The sequence below is a fragment of the Cyprinodon tularosa genome, unplaced genomic scaffold, assembly GCF_016077235.1.
Source record: "Cyprinodon tularosa strain WSP-4 unplaced genomic scaffold, ASM1607723v1 ctg56, whole genome shotgun sequence".
NCBI lineage: Eukaryota > Metazoa > Chordata > Actinopteri > Cyprinodontiformes > Cyprinodontidae > Cyprinodon > Cyprinodon tularosa.
In genome coordinates, this window is record NW_024039296.1 from 2,308,539 (window position 1) to 2,326,352 (window position 17,814).

At 36.8% G+C, this 17,814-nt stretch overlaps 1 protein-coding gene across 1 annotated transcript; it reads left to right on the forward strand.

Moving 5' to 3' along the window:
• Positions 1–4,450: 4,450 nt before the first annotated feature.
• On the forward strand, positions 4,451–15,539 carry pla2g15 (phospholipase A2, group XV). Its single transcript, XM_038305459.1, has 7 exons — positions 4,451–4,746; positions 9,880–10,036; positions 11,737–11,855; positions 12,660–12,758; positions 12,831–13,055; positions 13,902–14,014; positions 14,245–15,539. The coding sequence occupies exons 1-7, from the start codon at positions 4,614–4,616 to the stop codon at positions 14,644–14,646; spliced, it is 1,248 nt and encodes a 415-aa protein (XP_038161387.1). The 5' UTR covers positions 4,451–4,613; the 3' UTR covers positions 14,647–15,539.
• Positions 15,540–17,814: the final 2,275 nt, after the last annotated feature.

A 17,814-nucleotide genomic window follows, 5' to 3' on the forward strand; every position in this document is an offset into this window, starting at 1 on the left:
AAAAATCCACATCACAAATGTGCTGTAAGTGTTTAGATAATATGTACAGTAGCTTATAATGCACTATGGTATCCTTTTCAAACCTTGGCATCCCTTGTAATGAGGAGTTTTCAAACACCTTGCTGTAGTCTTTGAACAGTAGGTATTTTCTTTTTTTTTTTTTTTTACTTATTTAACCTTGTTTGTCAAGGTTAAATAAATGTGACTATTTAAACCATGAATCAGTTTTCTAAGTTTTACAGTTTATCACACATCAGAGCAAGTTCTCTCATCTTTCCTATTTTAAAAGGAGTGGTGTTTTGTCAAGTCAGAATTAAACCTTATCGATTGCAAGTTAATTAAAAACTAAAACATTTTATCGACATTTTTAAATATTTCCGTATGAATGTATGTGCTCCTCTTGTAAAATATGAATTCAGTTTTAATCTTACATAATTTTACCAGGGGTGCCAATCCTTGTGGAGCTTGGTGTTTTGTCAAAGATAATTCCTTCCTTTAAGGATAACGGATCCAATTTGGATGTGGTGCGTGTGCAGAACAAAAGCAGGTATGTAGAGGATTTGTTTTGTAAAACGCAGACATGGAGGTTCTGAATAACCAGAGATAGCCATACTCGGTTAAACATGGTGCTTGATTACCACGTACAGGAGACCCATCTCTTCAGAGCCTTAGCACCCGCTTTCAAAATTTCCATCTACTGTACAGCTGTTAATTCTGACTGTTTCTAAACAGAGTAGGTTGGTTAGACTAGATTAGCATGTTGCAGGAGGAGCAATGACTGTTGATGCCCTTGCGTTCCCAGCAGTTCCACCATGGATTCTACATGGCAGGCATTAACAGCATACAACCTTGTACGACTGAGGAGACACACCATGCAATGTGTTTTTAAGTCTAATGCTGACTGTTGGATGCTCAGGAAACCACCAGATAACTGCCACTGCTGCTGCACTCATGATGCCACATTTTATACCCTTTAGACAGAATTTTACAATGGATTTGAAAAAAGTATACACCTTTGTAAAATAGGCCATTTTATTTAAACATAAGAACCTGTTTGGTTGCTAGTTATAATTTTGAAATGTTTTTTCTACTTTTAACGTAACACAATGTACATTCAACTAATGAAAACATCTGTTCAACTGAAACGTGAAAAGATAAAATGTAGCAACTCCAGATGTTTGCACATCCTGGTAGTAATAATCTATTGTGGCACATTTTATTGTTCCTACAGTCCCCTTGAGTTCATCTATGTAGAAAGTTATAGACTAACTTAAATTGATAAAATTCCCCTCAAGTATGATTTTTAACATTTAAAATCATTAAATAAAGGCAAAGTTTGCAGAGAAGTTACAAAATATTAAATATCCACAGTAATGTATACAATATGAAGTGAAGACAATAATTAGGAGAAAGAATATTGATTTTAAAATACTGAACATTTCTGTAAAACTGATAAGTAAGGAGGTAAAATGAGGAAAACTCACAACAGCATTTATGAGCTGCAGGAGTTTGAATCTCTTGTGAGGTTTTATAATCCAGCAACCTCTTATACTCAACCAGGTGTGGGGAATAAGGAGCTGGGGTTGTGAAATGAAAGGTTTTTCTCAAAAAAAAAGAATCTCCCAGCCAGTTTGAGATCTCTTTAAACCTGTTTTTAGGACTGATGGAACATTTGGGACATCCTCAAAGGTATGTTTGGGATGAAAGGAACAACTGAACATCACTGAAAGACAAACAAAGCCACGCTACAACATAGTAGTGGTGGCATCATTATTTGGGGATACTTCAGACAAAGGTGGACATTTTATTAAAATTGATGAATCTATATTTCGGATAGTTAATGATATTTTTTTACGCAAGGTTTTGGGGTTTTTGTTGGAAATCTGAATGAAAAAAACTGTCTTTCAAAAAAGAAAATGAGCTTTAGAACATGCCTACGAGAAGTCTGGATTATTGATTTAAAAAAATAACTGCACTTGTATCTACCAAATCGGTTTAGGGCTGAAGAGTTGCTGCAATATAAAGTCAGGGAAATTTAACCTTTGCTGTTGGAAACTGAGACGAAGGATACCTGTAATGTTCTGTTGATTTCTGTTACTATTTTGAAAGGTGATTAGATTTTGAAACAGATTTTGTATTAGAGTAACGTAACCTTGAGAACAATTGGGTTGTTTAAACTTGAGAAACATATTTCTTATGTTTACTTTAAAATAAAGGATGCATTAAACCTAAAAGAAAAAAGGAAACCTAAAAGCTCACTGCTTTTCCTGACTCAAATTTCATTTTATGGACAATTACAAAAATAAATAAATAAATACTGTACTCTTTTAGGATAGATTAAAATTATTACATTTAAAGTTGGAAAAAAATGTTGTTTTATTTTACAAGAAAATAAATTCACTGAGATTTAGAATGTATTTTACAATAATCTCCTTAAATGTTTGTTTATTCAGAGCTAGATGGGGGGGGGTGGCCATGGCCAACCTTAGCGAATCATTGGCCACCCCTGCCATTTTTTCCCCCTCAAATACAGATGGTGGAGGCAGTAATTCTCTCAAGTGGAATATCCAAAACATTAAATTTTTTTGTGGCTAATTATAAACATCAATATACTAACATCAAAGATGATAAGTACAGAATTCATGCTCTTTTCAGAGCTACATTTTGTGTTTTATGGGGTGAAGAGAAAATGATGTCTCTCTGCAAGTCATCTGGGAGTCTTTAGTGAAATCAAAGATAAATAACAATTTTAATAAAAACTTATCAAATAATGAACTTATGTAGATATTAGTGCTTGTAAATATTAATTTTATGCAGAATGTTTATTGATACAAGTAGGTAAGTAATGACAATGGAAAAGATTTACGCCCCAGAACTCAAAACTGAGTTTTATCTACTACACCTTTTATCTAGAAATTACGGATGTTTAAATATATGTGTCTATTTGTCAGAAAAGGCTGCAGGAAAGTATAGTTAGTCTTTATTCAGAAAATATGGATGTTTTGCTCCCTAATATTCCTGTTGGAAAAGTGTAGATTGACCCTGAGGTTCTGGTGCCAGTGTGTACATTGGTTATTGCCTGGCTACCCTTATAAAAAAATTCTGGCTACCCCTCTGATTCAGAGTTCATTCTGATTATAAAACTAGGGTGCTATAAAAGTTTCCATTTTCCCAGTTGTTATGGTTTTTGACCTCTAGGGACGCACCCTGTCTTTTTTTGTTTCAGGTCTGCTCTCGCCCCAGATGCTGAGCAGCTCGTCAGGTCGGATACAAACGGGTCTGTGGGACACTCCATTTGTGGCAGATATCATTATTGGTTAGGGGGAGTTTTAACATCAACTACGGTATATTCTTTTGTTTAGTAGATAAATATATATATAAATAAGAAAAAAGGAGGGGGTTGGAGAAAAGTATTAACATGATCATGAATTATCAACCCATCACTTAAGCAGGAAAGTCAGCATTGGAATTAAATTCTATTTTAAGGAGGTCCTGTATTTTTGTCAAAGCTAATATTTGGCAAATTGCAGATGTAAAAACCAGAGGTGTAGCCAGAAAATCCTAATAGGGTCAGCCAGTCAATAACCAATGAACATTGAGGGGTGGCCGAAAGGCACCAGAACCTCAGGGTCAATCTACACTCTTCCAACAGGAACAAGCTCAACATCCATATTTTCTAAATAAAGACAAACTATACTTTCCCGCAGCCTTTGCTAATAAATAGACGCATATATTTAAACATCTATGCTGTGTAAATAAAAGGTGTAGTGGACAAAATTCTTTCAGGTTTGAGTTCTGGGGCAAAAATATTTCAGTTGTCATTACCTACTTTTATAATCATGAATTATAATGAATTTTTATTTTATTATTAAAGTATTTATTTATATATGATTTCACTGAAGACTCCTAGATGACTTGCAGAGGCACATAATTTTATCTTTACCGCAAATAATTCAAAATTTTGTTCTGAAAAGAGCAAATATCATCTTTAATGTTTGTAAATTGATGTGCATAATTAACTGCAGTGTTTCTGGTGTAAAGTAGCTGTTAATATATGAAAAAATTTAATGTTTAATTAGTATGAACATTCCCCTTCAGAGTATTACTGCTGCCACTGTCTGTATTAGAGGAGGTAGGGGTGGCCTATGATTGGCCATGGCCACCCCTTGCCCCCCATCTAGCTCCGCCCCTGATAAAGACAGAACAGGTTAATAGACTATTCTGTAGATCATCAAAGTCTGGATGCTCGTTATACTTTGCTTTTCCTTAACTAACTCTTGAAATTATAAAAGCAGATTCCAGAAGTTTTACTGTTTGCTTTTTACTCCAAAACTCCACTTTGTATCGATTATTGGGAGCTCAATGTTAAAAGTTGAACCCTCCCCGCCCACTGATCTGATCTGTGGTCGATTATTCAGGCCTGCGGTTTGATTCGCTCTGCAGTCTGTACCTCGTGACTACCGCCAGCAGTTGTTAAATAATTATCGTTATCTGAGGCGTTTTGATCAGATGATCGGAGGGATTTAACCAGCAGCAGAAACAGCTGGCGGCAGAGCTTGCTGACACACACAGAGGAGCTGACAGCGACCAACGGCTATGACACATCGGGAGCCATGGCGGGCTGGCACCGGTTAACAGCCTTCTGCATCGGCTTCTTCTTGGTTCTGGAGCTGAGCTACGGAAGACCAGCGAAGACATGCCTTCAAGACAAGTCCTGTCAGAGCCAGAGACCCCCCGTCGTTCTCAGTAAGGCGTTTATCTTTTCTCTTGTGTCAAATCCAGCAGTAAATATGAAAAGGGACATTTTCCACCATATTCGCCTGATTGTTGTTTATCATGTAGCGTCCCTGGCTCTGTTGTCTCTGTTTTTGATGATTATCCCTGTGATCAGATGGATCCAGTTGTAGGATCCTCAGAAAGGAACTGTGTTGACATCAGTTCTTCTGCCACGCGCCTGTTTACACGCGCTCAACATCAGGGAGCCTTTAAGTACACCTTATACATCAGATGACTACATTTCAGTTTACACCAGTAAACATAAATTGAAATATTTTAAAATGTCAGTAAATAGTTGATAAAAATGGTTTTTGAACTGCAATTTTGTGACTAGTAGAATATTAGGGGTTTGTTTTAATTGTATGTTGGTTATTCTGTGGCTTGGAATTTGCACCTGAGTTAAAGAACCTTTAAACCTTTTTGACTTAGAACACAGCTTGCTTTTATATCACTACTGTGTTTGTTTAAAAAAAACCAAAAGAGTGATATAAATAATCTTAACCCTTTTATAGGGCAAGTTACCATTTTTCATCACTTGTTTACCCTATACAAATGGAGTTCCCTTGTTCCTTAGTGAGGTCTACAAGCACAAAAATGTATATCCAGCCATTTAACAAATTAGACCAATTAGATTAGCCCTTGAAGGATATATTACCTTTTAAGTTGAAAATAAAAAGTTTACAAGTCAAGAAAAAAAGGTAAAAAGTTAATTGAAAAGTAAAAAAGTAAAGTTAATAAACAAAGTTAACAATTAAATTTGGGTTTATAATCTAAAAAATGTAAGTGCCAGTATCAGCATTAAGCCTTATTTTGGACCAATAAATTTTTTTCTTTCTCTCTGAGTGTTTTGTATGAATTCCTTATTGAAGCAATTTTGTTATTTGTCTGAATATATTCTGTCAAGTTGGTGTTTCTTGTTATTACATTGACATGAATTTTTGCCATCAAAATATCCATATTTTTTGAATGTTACAAAGTTAATAAGGTCTTGTCCTGGATTCCAATAACAAGAAAGTATTTCACTGAGTGCACAGCCTAGACCTGGATTCATTTATGCTTTATTAGATAAAGATTTCCTTCAAAGGTTGGAAACAAAATCATTTTTAGTGAAGTCCTAAAGGGGCGAAGGAAAATATCCTCAGGCCGGCCCTGTATGACCTTTAATAAAATGGTTCGTGTCATAAACAGTGTGAAGGAATCTGTAATTGTTCCATAATAACTCAGCCCAGGTGTAAACAGCCAACGTGTTCTTGCAAAAAAATTTGGTTCAGGTTTTATATTAACTTTGCAAAAGCTTTGATTGCTCCATTTAGTTTTACATTTTCCTTACAAAGAAAAAGTATTACTTTATGCTAAGGAAGTTGTCACTTACAGTAAATGTATGATAGTTATCTTATAGATTATCTCTTATTTTGCGGGTTCTGATCATTGAGCACCTCCACCATTCTATAGTTTTATTTACTTTGAACACCTCATTACCAGCTTTTATATGAATCCATTTATCTGAAGTTCTTTTTTCTGTTTAGTAATTTTATCCTTTTATAAGAATGTTTGGCTGTAAGCCCATTAAATCCTATCAATCAGTGGGAGGCCGACTAGAATGGTTACAGTTTAACAAGTCTCTCTCTCTTGTTGTCTCTCAAACTGAAAACTGAAAGAGTTTTATCCACTATACCTTTTATCTAGAAATTATGGATGTTTAAATATATGCGTCTATTTGTTAGCAAAGGCTGTAGGAAAGTATAGTTAGTCTTTATTTAGAAAATATGGATGTTTTGCTTGTTAATTTTCCTGTTGTAATAGTGCAGATTGACCCCGAGGTTCTGGTGCCTATCTGCTTTCGGCCCCCTAAAAGGGTTGAACGGGAAACAGAACCGCAGTGAGGTAAACTTGGGTGGGAGGCAAAATCTTCCAGTATTATTTTAGTTATGAAATTCCAGTCAAATGAAATATGATAAAAAATAATCTGTTGCAAAGCCTTAAATGCAGAGCGCTATAAGCTGATATGTCATGGCTGTAATGATGAAATGGCAACTGATGAGTCCTCAGTGTTCCAGCTTCTGTCATTTACCGAAACTTGGTCACATGTTGGGATTATAAGCTGCTTAAAGGAAAAGTCCGGTCAGCAAGGATTGATCAACGGATCATTATCTATATACTTAAAACTAATATGTTCACTGTGATTTAATGAATTAAGCGTTAATCAGTAAAAAAAATAAAAAAAATAATTTTCATCCCAATCACTGAGTTTGGGAACAGCCATTTTTGCTAAAACTCCTGACATCTTCCAGCAGTGACGTCACAGTGCGGTAAGCCTATAGCGCCATTCTTCCCACTTTACAAGCAATATCAATGGGAACTACTAGACACATCTGCAATCAACAATAATTATTTAAGATTTCTAGAGGACTTCACCATCGAAATTCACCAGAGCTATAGATTAACTGACAATGCCCATGTGCATGGCAGTTTAAATTGTGTAATACATCAGGTAAAAGTGAAAAAAAAAAATGTTATTTCACCTTTCCGATTCATGATCCTCCACCGCTTCGTTGCTGGATTGACAACTTGAAGGGGGAAGATTTGCCATTGAACTTCTGGTCAGAGAAAAGACATGTTATATGTAGCAAACATTTGGAAGAAGAATGTTTTCAAGGTGACTTGGATAATAGTGAGTTGTTACAAACACCAGATAGCACTGGGACTTGATCAACAACCGATACGCACCGTGATGTCACAAACCAGTAGGTGGCAGTAGTGTTCTTTGACAAACATGGATGCCTCCAGTAAAAAACATTCAAATGACAATTATTCTTAATTAAAACCATGTATAATTTGTTGAACAGTATGTAATAATTTCATATTTAAAGTACTTTCAGAAGTTTGAATTCTTAATATGACCGGACTTCTCCTTTAACAAGATCTGAGAGTCAGTTTGACATAAAAAGGTTCCTTAGCTCATACATTAACTTTTTTTATTGCAGACAATAACTGTTTTATCAACATTACTGTGATTTTTTTTTATTACTTTTTTCATTTGGAAAAAGTCTGTGTCAAAAATGCTTCATTTTTGAAGTTCTTTTCTGACTTGTTTTTATTGCTAACTCTGCTACAAACCTTTTAAACTCACACGTTGCTTTGTAAAGATCATTTTAAATCTGTTTTTCACCCTTTTTCTGTTTATTTATCAGATGTATAGTGAAGCTCTTCTCAGCTTTACAGGGTTCTCCCTAGTAAAAACACGTCAGAGGCATGACGGATGACTCAGGACTTGTTTATCCTGTGTGAGCTTTAAAGAGTCCAGAAGTCTTGTGGTCATATGACAGCACTCAGCACAGTAGCCACTCAACCCTCCTGATTACCTTACTGTGTTTCATGGGAGTTTTCCACTCTTTCAGCACTACTCAGCCCCGCTTCTTCTCCTTTCTGATCCATGTTAAAACTCTTAAAGCTTAATCGCTCCGCTATGTCTTTCCCTAGGGAAGAAAGTCCTCTCAGTCAGTGGTTGGGGTGTTGAGTTTGGAGAAGTTTATCTGTGTTTGTTCAAACCACAGACTCTATTTGAATATTTGAGCTCAATAGGACTCTGTGTGGCTGCTCTGATCTACAGCTTGTTTTTTGATTAAACTCACAAAAGTTAAATAATGGCCCAATGAACCTCCTATAACTAGTCATTTAGGAGATGTTTTTTCATAAGAACTCAAAACAATCTTGTTTTTTTTTTTTTTTTTTGAGGGAATGAATCAATCTATTCAGTCACTGTTAAATCGAGGATGATTTTCATAACTGGGATCAATGTACCGTCTGTTTTCTGGGAGATAATTCTGAGTATTTTAGGATTTGCTCTGATAGCAGCAGTTGGTGGAAAAATCCTGCAGCAACCTTTGACTCTAAGATCAATGCATACTATCAGACATGTTGGCTTTGTGTTTGACTTGCTGTTGCATAAATCCGTCAGGATGACGAAAGTCTCACTGATGATTATATGTACAGCAGAACAGCAGTTAAGCCACTTATGGATGTAATAGAGTGAAAACAGTGAGTCGATTTCATGTTAACTGGTTGCAGTTATTCATGATCAGCAGAAGTCTGCAACCTGCATAGTGAAGCAATGATTGGAGCAAAATGTGTCAAAACAAAATGCAGAGTGGAAGAGAGTTAGTTACTAATAGAGAAACTAGCGTGGGAATATAATTCAGATATTAAACTGTAAAGGGTTTGAAAAAACAAACAAAAACAACAAAAGAATGAATGCAGAAATTTATAATAGAAAAATAAATAAAAATCACTAATATATCAAATGAAAATTAGCAAATAAATACGTCTCAGATGTTTGTTGGGTTTTTTTTGTTAAATATTTTCAAAAGGAAAATGAATGATAGGGGGGAAAAAAACAACCATTTTTAGCTGTGTTTATTTCATTTGTTCTTTTTTTTCTTCATTTTTTCAGTTTTAAAGTAAAAATTATGATTCTTGTAATTTTAAGTCCTCAACAGCTGAAATTTGTTCTCGAAGTGAAACGGTTTAAGATTTCAGTTAATCATGAGTTCAGGATGTTTCACACCCTGACTAAATAGCATGCTAGTTCTGTTATTAAGGTGCATGAAAATCAGGTTAGACCTGCTTCAGATGACAGGCTTGTTCCTCTAAATCCCCTTCATGTTTTTTTCAATGAGCCAATGCAGGGATTTCATGCATTTTTTTTTCTTTTTTGCTGCTGTAGTCACATGATCAATTTTACTTTGTTTTGTATTGTTCACTGATACACAAGGCATTATTTTATCTCTATTGGGTTTGTTTCTTTAGTTTGTTTCTGTACTCGTTATTTTCTTTAAAATGTAATTTGCACAGGAATCTAATTTAGTCCTATTTTGAAAAGTTCTTTACATTTTATGCAGTTCTTAAGTTCTGACAAATATTTTTTCTCTTTCAGATTAATGTTGGAGCAGTGATTTGGTTCTCTTGAGCATTTAGATGTATTTCTGTGTTATATAGACAAACACCCAGTGATGTTTTTACATCCCATGTTTTTGGGTTGTAAATATTCGGAGCTGAATGTTTGATCGGTTTCTGGTTTTTGACGCTGGGTTCTTCTTGTTGCAGTTCCCGGGGATCTGGGGAACCAGCTGGAGGCGAAGCTGGACAAACCCAGCGTGGTCCACTACATCTGCTACAAGAAGACAGAAAACTTCTTCACTCTGTGGCTCAACCTGGAGCTGCTGGTCCCCTACGCCATCGACTGCTGGATAGATAACATCAGGTGGGAATCTCTTTTCAAAAGCGGATGTAGGATTTTTGTCATAGATTAGTCACCTTTAGTTTTCAAAGCAGTTTTTAGAGCTTCTTTGTGGTGAAAAGGGCTTAAGGAGGCAGTTGGATTATTTCCAGTAAGTAAAGCTTTTTGTAACTTTGCGGTGAGGTTAGGGCTGGGCCATTAATTGCTTTTGCAATATAATTGCAATTTAACAAAATGCAATTTTTAAATCGCAGAGGTGCTTATCTCTATTCACTATATATAACGTGAGAAAGACACCAGCCCTTTTGGTGGTGGTAAAACGCTTAAAGCGGAGCTGTCGCCACACATAAAGTAGAGAGAATTGCCGCTTGCATCCAGAACCATGCAGGCAAGTAGAAGCACACACCTTTTCACTAAAAGTTTATAGTAAAATCCTGAAATAATGATCTCTGGGCAAGCAAGTTTTCTAAAACTGAAAGCTGGGGTGAAACGTTTACAAGCTTGAGGTTATTGCAAAGAAAAATCGACATAAAAACAGTTGAAATTTTGGTAAACGATAATCGCAATTTTGATTGTTCAGCCCTAGATGAGATGCAGCGTTCCTCAAAGACTGTTAACCAACCTTAACTTCTTTATGCTATGACTTTATGCAGGCAGACTTCCCTTTTCAACACTTTTTATTAGACTTTTACAAGCTGTTCTTGATCTACACACCTGCAGCCTGTCAGGATTTTCTTTGGACCTTAGCTGATTTTTATATTTATTTTTTTTACCTCAGTTAGTAAGAAATGAGAAACTTGATGAGGAGAGAAATCAGTTGAGGGAAGGTGACTCTTCTATTAACAGCATTACAGAGGAAAAAGTAAAAAAAAAAACAATTGAATGTATCTTAAAGATATAACCTTTAAATATCAGCAAGTTAAATTGGTACTTTTACAAAAACAGCGATGAGGAAAAATCAGAATATGTAATATTCAAAATACTTAATGGATTAACATGATTTTAAGGATGAGGAGTGATCGGGGCTCTTTTCACAGCATTCTATACAGTGTGTCCACAAGACAGCTTTTTTATAGTAGGATCAATATCCATCTATATAAACACGCATTTACATGGGTGTTTATATAGATGGATATTTATATATATATAGTTATTGCACAGGGTATCAAATAGTAATTGCACATTATGCATTGCACAAGTTATAGCCGTTGTAGTGTCTCATTGTAGAATCTGGTTGTATCAGGGATGAAGGACCTGCGGTAACGCTTCTTTTTACAAACTGGGTGTAAAAGTCTTTCACTAAAGGAGCTGCTCAGCTCCTCTACAGTCTGGTACAAGGGGTGAAAACTGTTCATGATGAATAAGAGCTTGGACAGCACCCTCCTCTCAGCCACTTCCTCCACTGAGTCCAGAGTGCAGACTAGGACAGAAACAGCCTTTCTCACTAGTTTGTCTCTTTCTGACAGCGTAGAGGAGGGCTGATGCCACCACAGTGTCATAGACTGTTTTAAGTTAGAAGGTTGAAACAGCAACACTTGGTCTTACTTCTTTAAAAACCACAGTTGGAGAAGTTGCTGTCACACATCTCAAATATTGTGGTGGACTCTGGGCCTGAAAAAAGGAAATGTTCTGGATCAGGTTTTAGTAACGAAACGCGGTGGTCCGCAGAAAAGCAGAACTGATTCAGTTTCAACCACCGGCTGTCTGTATGTCTCCCTCTGTAGACTGATCTACAACAGCAGCACACACACCAGCGATGCCCCTCCAGGCGTGGATGTTCGAGTCCCAGGGTTTGGAAAGACGTATTCCCTGGAATACCTGGACCCCAGCAAGCGCAGTGTGGGTAAGTTAAAGAATCCTCAGGGAGTCCTAGGAGCTGCAGTGCCCTGATGATCTGAAACCATTCCTGCAAGAGTAGAAGGACATTTCTGGATATTTCTACAACATGGCTCAACATAACTCAAATAAAAAACCTCTCCTTATAGAAAAAGTCCTGCAAGGTTCAACAAAAAGTAGGGACGTTTATGCTCATTAACTTATTTATAGACTATCGAGCTTTAAAAACTGGTGTAAATCTTGTTTTTTTTATGCAATTTCTCACCCTGATCAACCATTGGTGGGGGAATGAACCCCTATCAGAACGAGGCTCATGATGAGCCCATTTGAAGAAAAAAGGGACTTGGGGAGGTGGTAACCTATTGGTTAGAACATTGCGGTTGGAGTCCTGGAGTTCTGGGTTCGTCTCCTACAGACTGCCACTCAGGCTCTTTGAGCAAGACCCTTAACCCCAGACTGCTACCCGGGCACCGCACAGTGGCAGCCCCCCCCCCCAAAAAAAAATAAAAATAAAATGGACACAGCTAGAATGATGATGATGATTATATGAAAGATTTTGGCCTTTAATCCAAACCTCTTTACTGTAGCCTGATTAACACCACAACAGTGGACGGTTGGGGTCAAGTTGTTATGCTGTGGGATGTGTTTCTGCAGTTAGGGATGGAGAAATTAGCGAGAAAATGGACTGATTTTAATACTGCTTGATCCATATTTATGTTAGAATGGCCTAGTCCAAGTACAGGCCTAAATCTTTCACCACTTCTTTAAATAACTCAGTCTCTCTCTAATATATCTTGTTTGCATCTTCCAGGCATGTATTTCTTCAGTATTGTGCAGGCGATGGTGGAGTGGGGCTACACCAGAGACGACGATGTCAGAGGGGCTCCGTATGACTGGAGGAAAGCTCCGAGTAAGATACGGAAAAAGAATTGAACAACTAAACCTCTGAGCTGAGCTTCAGTTAATGTTCTTCTTCTTTTAGATGAGAACAAAGAGTATTTCAAGGCTCTGCAGCTGATGATTGAGGAGATGGCAGAGAAGGCTGGAGGACCCGTGGTGCTCATCGCTCACAGCATGGGGAACATGTACACACTTTACTTCCTCAACCAGCAGCCGCAGGCCTGGAAGGACAAATACATAAAGGCTTTTGTATGCCTCGGACCGCCGTGGGCTGGCGTGGCCAAAACCCTGCGTGTGGTTACATCCGGTTAGTAAGAAGCAGGAGCACATTTAGTCGGTGTGTGAGAGGATTAAATGCAGATCTGAACATGAAGGCTTGTGTGAGAGGAGTGTGAAGACCAGTTTCACAAGTCAGAACTGAAGCGCTTAAAGAAATTTTTTTTGAGTTGATCGCTTTATTAAATACTTTTTGTTTCTGCAACATAACCCTTTGCTCTAATTAAGACAAGAATACAGACAAGCTGAGTATTTTATTTCACAGGCATTTCTTGTCTCCCTCCTGGTTCGTCATATATTTCATAAGCCAGTTGCATCACATCCTGTTTGTATCGACGTTTTTTTTTCTGGACCTGTTTGCTGTAAATACGAGCTGTAATCATTAGCCTTCAACCGCTGTGCTGCACAGCCGGTCTGAGGGGTTTATCTGCTTAAGTTATTTGTAAACAAGGACATTTCAGGTTATTTCTGCAACTTTGCAAACCTAATTCTTTCCACCTTTGCAAACTAAAAAACAAAACGTTCTGTTTAGGTTTTTTTCCTCTTAATATCCAGTGGTCACAGTAGTAGAATTCTAGCAGTATGGGGGGCAAAAATTGCCTTATTAAGGTTATACTAATGTCTTTTCACCCTGATGAAAAATTTTCTATAAATACACTGAGCATTGGTAAATCGGCAGAGCAAAGCTTCTTCTTAATTCCACATAATATTTTTTAAATAAATGTTCACAATATAATATCTGAAGTTTTTTCTACATCAGAGGTTGCATGTATATAACTGCAAAATAAAACCGAAATGAAATTTCTCTGGAAGCATGATGGTGAAACTCCTAACTTTCAATTCTCTTTACTTTGTTTTCGTTGTTCTCTAAATTCAGGTGACAATAACCGCATCCCGGTCATCAGCCCGCTTAAGATCCGCTCACAGCAACGGACTGCCGTCACAACCAACTGGCTCCTCCCCTATGCCCACTCTTGGCCCAAAGATCAGGTCTGTTATCAATGATTTATTGTTATTAAAATCTGACTGTATCGTTTAAGTTCCCAGCTTTTAGTTTCTTCTCCTTTGTTTACATCCTGCAGATCATTATAGTGAATATTATGCTCTGAATTTAGATTATTTAGTGACATTTAACCTACTTCGAAGATATTTGGAAAATAACAGGAACATAAAAGAATCAGAAATGTAAAAAAAAATTTTTTTGTTCTTTCCATCTCCAGGTTTTTATCCAAACGCCCACCACCAACTACACTGTGGCGGACTATGAGAAATTCTACTCGGACATCGGGTTCAGAGAAGGCTGGCTGATGCGAAAGGACACCGAGCCTCTGGTGGCGGACCTGACCGCCCCCGGCGTAGCCGTCCACTGCCTGTACGGCAACGGGATCCCCACGCCCGAGGCCTTCCAGTACTCGGACAAGTTCCCAGACGTGGAGCCCGACGTGGTTTACGGCGACGGGGACGGGACGGTGAACCTACGGAGCGCCGTGCAGTGCAAACGCTGGGCAGGGCAGCAGAAGCAGCCTGTGGCCCTCAAAGAGCTGCCGGGGAACGAACACGTCAACATGCTGACAAACATCACCACCGTGGAGTACATCAAGACTGTGCTGTTCTCCCCTTAAAGCTGCCAAACGCTTGATATTCATGCCAACAAAGTGTCCCATCTCAAAGTGTTCAGATTTTACTTGACCCTGAATCTTGTTTTTTGTATGAACCAATACTTGTAACTCTCATATTTATGTTGTTAAAGACTCAATGCTTTTCTATTGGTCTCAAATTTTGATGGAGCCTAGATTTCATTCTCCAACTTTTAATAGAATTTGTGTCAAAAAAGAAACAGAAATGGTTTATTAATGCTGTGTGAGTCTTCTGACTTCCTTCCACTGTAACAGAAATTTTAAAACGCATTTAATCACAATGTCTGTTATTGTTATAAATGATTTTCCAGATCTGTGTCTCATTTTCATTTAACTCATGTGTTGGTTTTGTTATCTTTTGCACACAGCCAAGCTGTTGTTGGTTTATGAATGTGGTTAATGTTACAAGAGTTATAGACCACAACCACATCAAGGTTTATGCTTATAGTCAAATAGAAACAGGTTTTATGATCCCAATTTTAGAGGGTAAAAGATAAGAGGCTGTTATGCAAGGAAGAGGTTCCTTTTCCTGTTTGCATGTTTTTGTTGGGATTTGGGTTGAATTGTGTGCCTTAAGGGGCTTTAATTAGAGGAAACTTGTAAGGACAAGTCTGTTCCTGAATCTGTGACATGAACCTGATCTTTTTTCTGGATGTTTTATACTTTTTTCTCTTATTTGTTAAATACTCAGACTTTTTAAACCCCAACTGCTGCTGTGCTGATGTGGAGAGAACCTGTAGACCTTAGTGATTGTACTGTGCCATGATGCCCTCACAGACCAAAACGATATGCTATGAAGTTTTCACTTCTGCTTTGAGTTATAAATGTGCATCATAAACAAGCTGCCTTCTGCCCAGTAAAAGACTTCAAGTAAAACACACATGACTCAGACTTATTATTCACACTCTGCCCCTCTGTGTGTGTAAACATATATATTTGTGTGTGTATATATATATATATATATGCATGTTTAAATGTGATACTACCTCATAGAAATCTAAGCAGCCAGTAGTATGAGGGCTGTTCAATAAGAAACACCCCTGACCCACTTCAAGTTGTTTGATCTAAAAGATTTTGTATGTGCAATTATTTATATCTCTATACATTAGGTGGCAAATTACAGCTCTGAACTTGGGTTTTCTGATTTACAGGTGTTTAAACTGGGTCAAGTCTGAAATGGTGTCTGTTGAGCGTCGAGCAGTGATCCGGGTTTTGTATTCTAAAGGACGCACGCATGCCACTGGAGACTTTTGATGAAATGAAAGTAGCTTATGGCAGTGTTTTTCAATCCTGGTCCTCAAGGCACCCTGCCCTGCATGTTTAAGATGTTTCCCAGCTTCCACACACCTGTTATCAATTAATAGCAGATTATCAGGCTTTGCTGAACTGCAATCATCTGAATCAGGTGTGCTGAACCTCAGAAACATTCAAAACATGCAGAGCAGTGTGCCTTGAGGAACAGGGTTGAAAAACACTGGCTTATGGTAATGATGCCCCATCATAGGCTATATGAGGCCATTCAAAACCGGATCACTGCTCGACACTCAATAGGCTCCATTTCAGTCTTGACTCAGTTCAAACACCTGTAAATCAGAAGCCACAATTAGTTCAGAGCTGTACTTTTGTCACTTTACAGAGATGTAAATAATTGTGCACATAGAATTTCGGACAGATCAAACAACTGGAAGTGGGTGCATGGCATTACCTATTGAACATCCCTCATATCAAGCATCTCATATTGAGATTGTGTTTCAGTATGTTTCAACCATTAGTTATTGTAATAATTCTTTGATAGCATAGTTGAAAACTAGAGTCAATTTGGAAGGTCTGTAATTGGCTTAATATCCATGTAACTTGCTTTCTATAAAAGGCAACCAGACACTCTTATGAAAATTAACTGAATTACATCAATTATATTTACCAGTCAATTATGACTGATCTATGGATAAGTGATAATAATTATGTGATCGCAGTTTGGAATTATGACATAACCATGATTTATCTCAAAATTATGATATACTGTTTAAAAATCATTTAGCTGTCTGATATTTATGAGACCATCATAAATATTATATACATAATTTAGAGAATATAATTTAGAGAATAGCATGACAATTTTTCAAATCTAAAAAAAAAATAAAGTTCACTTAACAGTGAATTTATTTTAAAGGGGGCCCAGTTAAGATTATTGTTATAAATAAATAAGTATAAACCTGAAATTGTAACATTCTTATAATTTGCTGGTTTTGTGTATACTGGGGGTAGTATCACATTTTCTTATTTTTTTTGCTACCCATGTTGCTGATTTTATACTCGTTTCTTATTGGACATTTGGGAACATTGAGAGCCCCAATAGCAAATAAAACCTTGTGTAATGGAGCCATAAAAATATAAACTTAATTATATGAGATATAGGCCTTAAATACAATTAATAAATAACCTTCTCATTTTTAGGAGATTATAAAATACTGTCAAATAATCCATACATTGCTATTAGCTATAACTATACACTTTTATAAAATATTATTACTCAGCTCATATTTACTTTACTTTATATTTGTAACTTCATAACTTATTTCCTAAAAATAGGTCATGGTGTCATTTTAATGGTGTGGCTTTCTCCAAATGATTTTGGAGAAAGCTCATAATTAGGTCTTAGGGTTACCACTTACCTGATAGTTAAAACAGCGCAGGATTTGACCCAGTAATGAAATTTATCATAATTATCATAGTTTGGTAATTGCTATATTGTTCTGTAATGTTGTAATTATGAAAAATAAACTTTAAAACTAATTTAAAGCACAGGTTACAGGTTTTATATGTTTTCAGATCATTTTTGTTGTTTGTAATTTCCGGATGTGTGCGCTTGTGTTTTCCTCTCCCAAATAATCCTCAGTTCATTGATTTTTGCTTACATCTGTTTTTTGGATTGTTTTGTTAAAGATCTCTGAGATTTAGGGTAAAAATGTTTGAACATTGTTGTTCTTAAATTAAAGCACCTCCAACATTTTTCTCATAAATATGGCCGTGTAACTCACTGAGGATTCCTTGCACAATAAAAGCATAGCCTCCATTCAGAGAACCTTTTTTTCCCTACATTAACACAGCTTCTAGGCCACACAATAAAAAAAATGTTTTCAAAGGACCAAAAGA

Excerpts from the sequence above, each read along its gene's own strand:
- pla2g15 (XM_038305459.1), top strand. The coding sequence starts at position 4,614 with ATGGCGGGCTGGCACCGGTTAACAGCCTTCTGCATCGGCTTCTTCTTG. Across the intron at positions 10,037-11,736 it reads TGCTGGATAGATAACATCAG|ACTGATCTACAACAGCAGCA; the intron begins GTGGGAATCTCT and ends CTCCCTCTGTAG. Across the intron at positions 13,056-13,901 it reads CCTGCGTGTGGTTACATCCG|GTGACAATAACCGCATCCCG; the intron begins GTTAGTAAGAAG and ends CTCTAAATTCAG.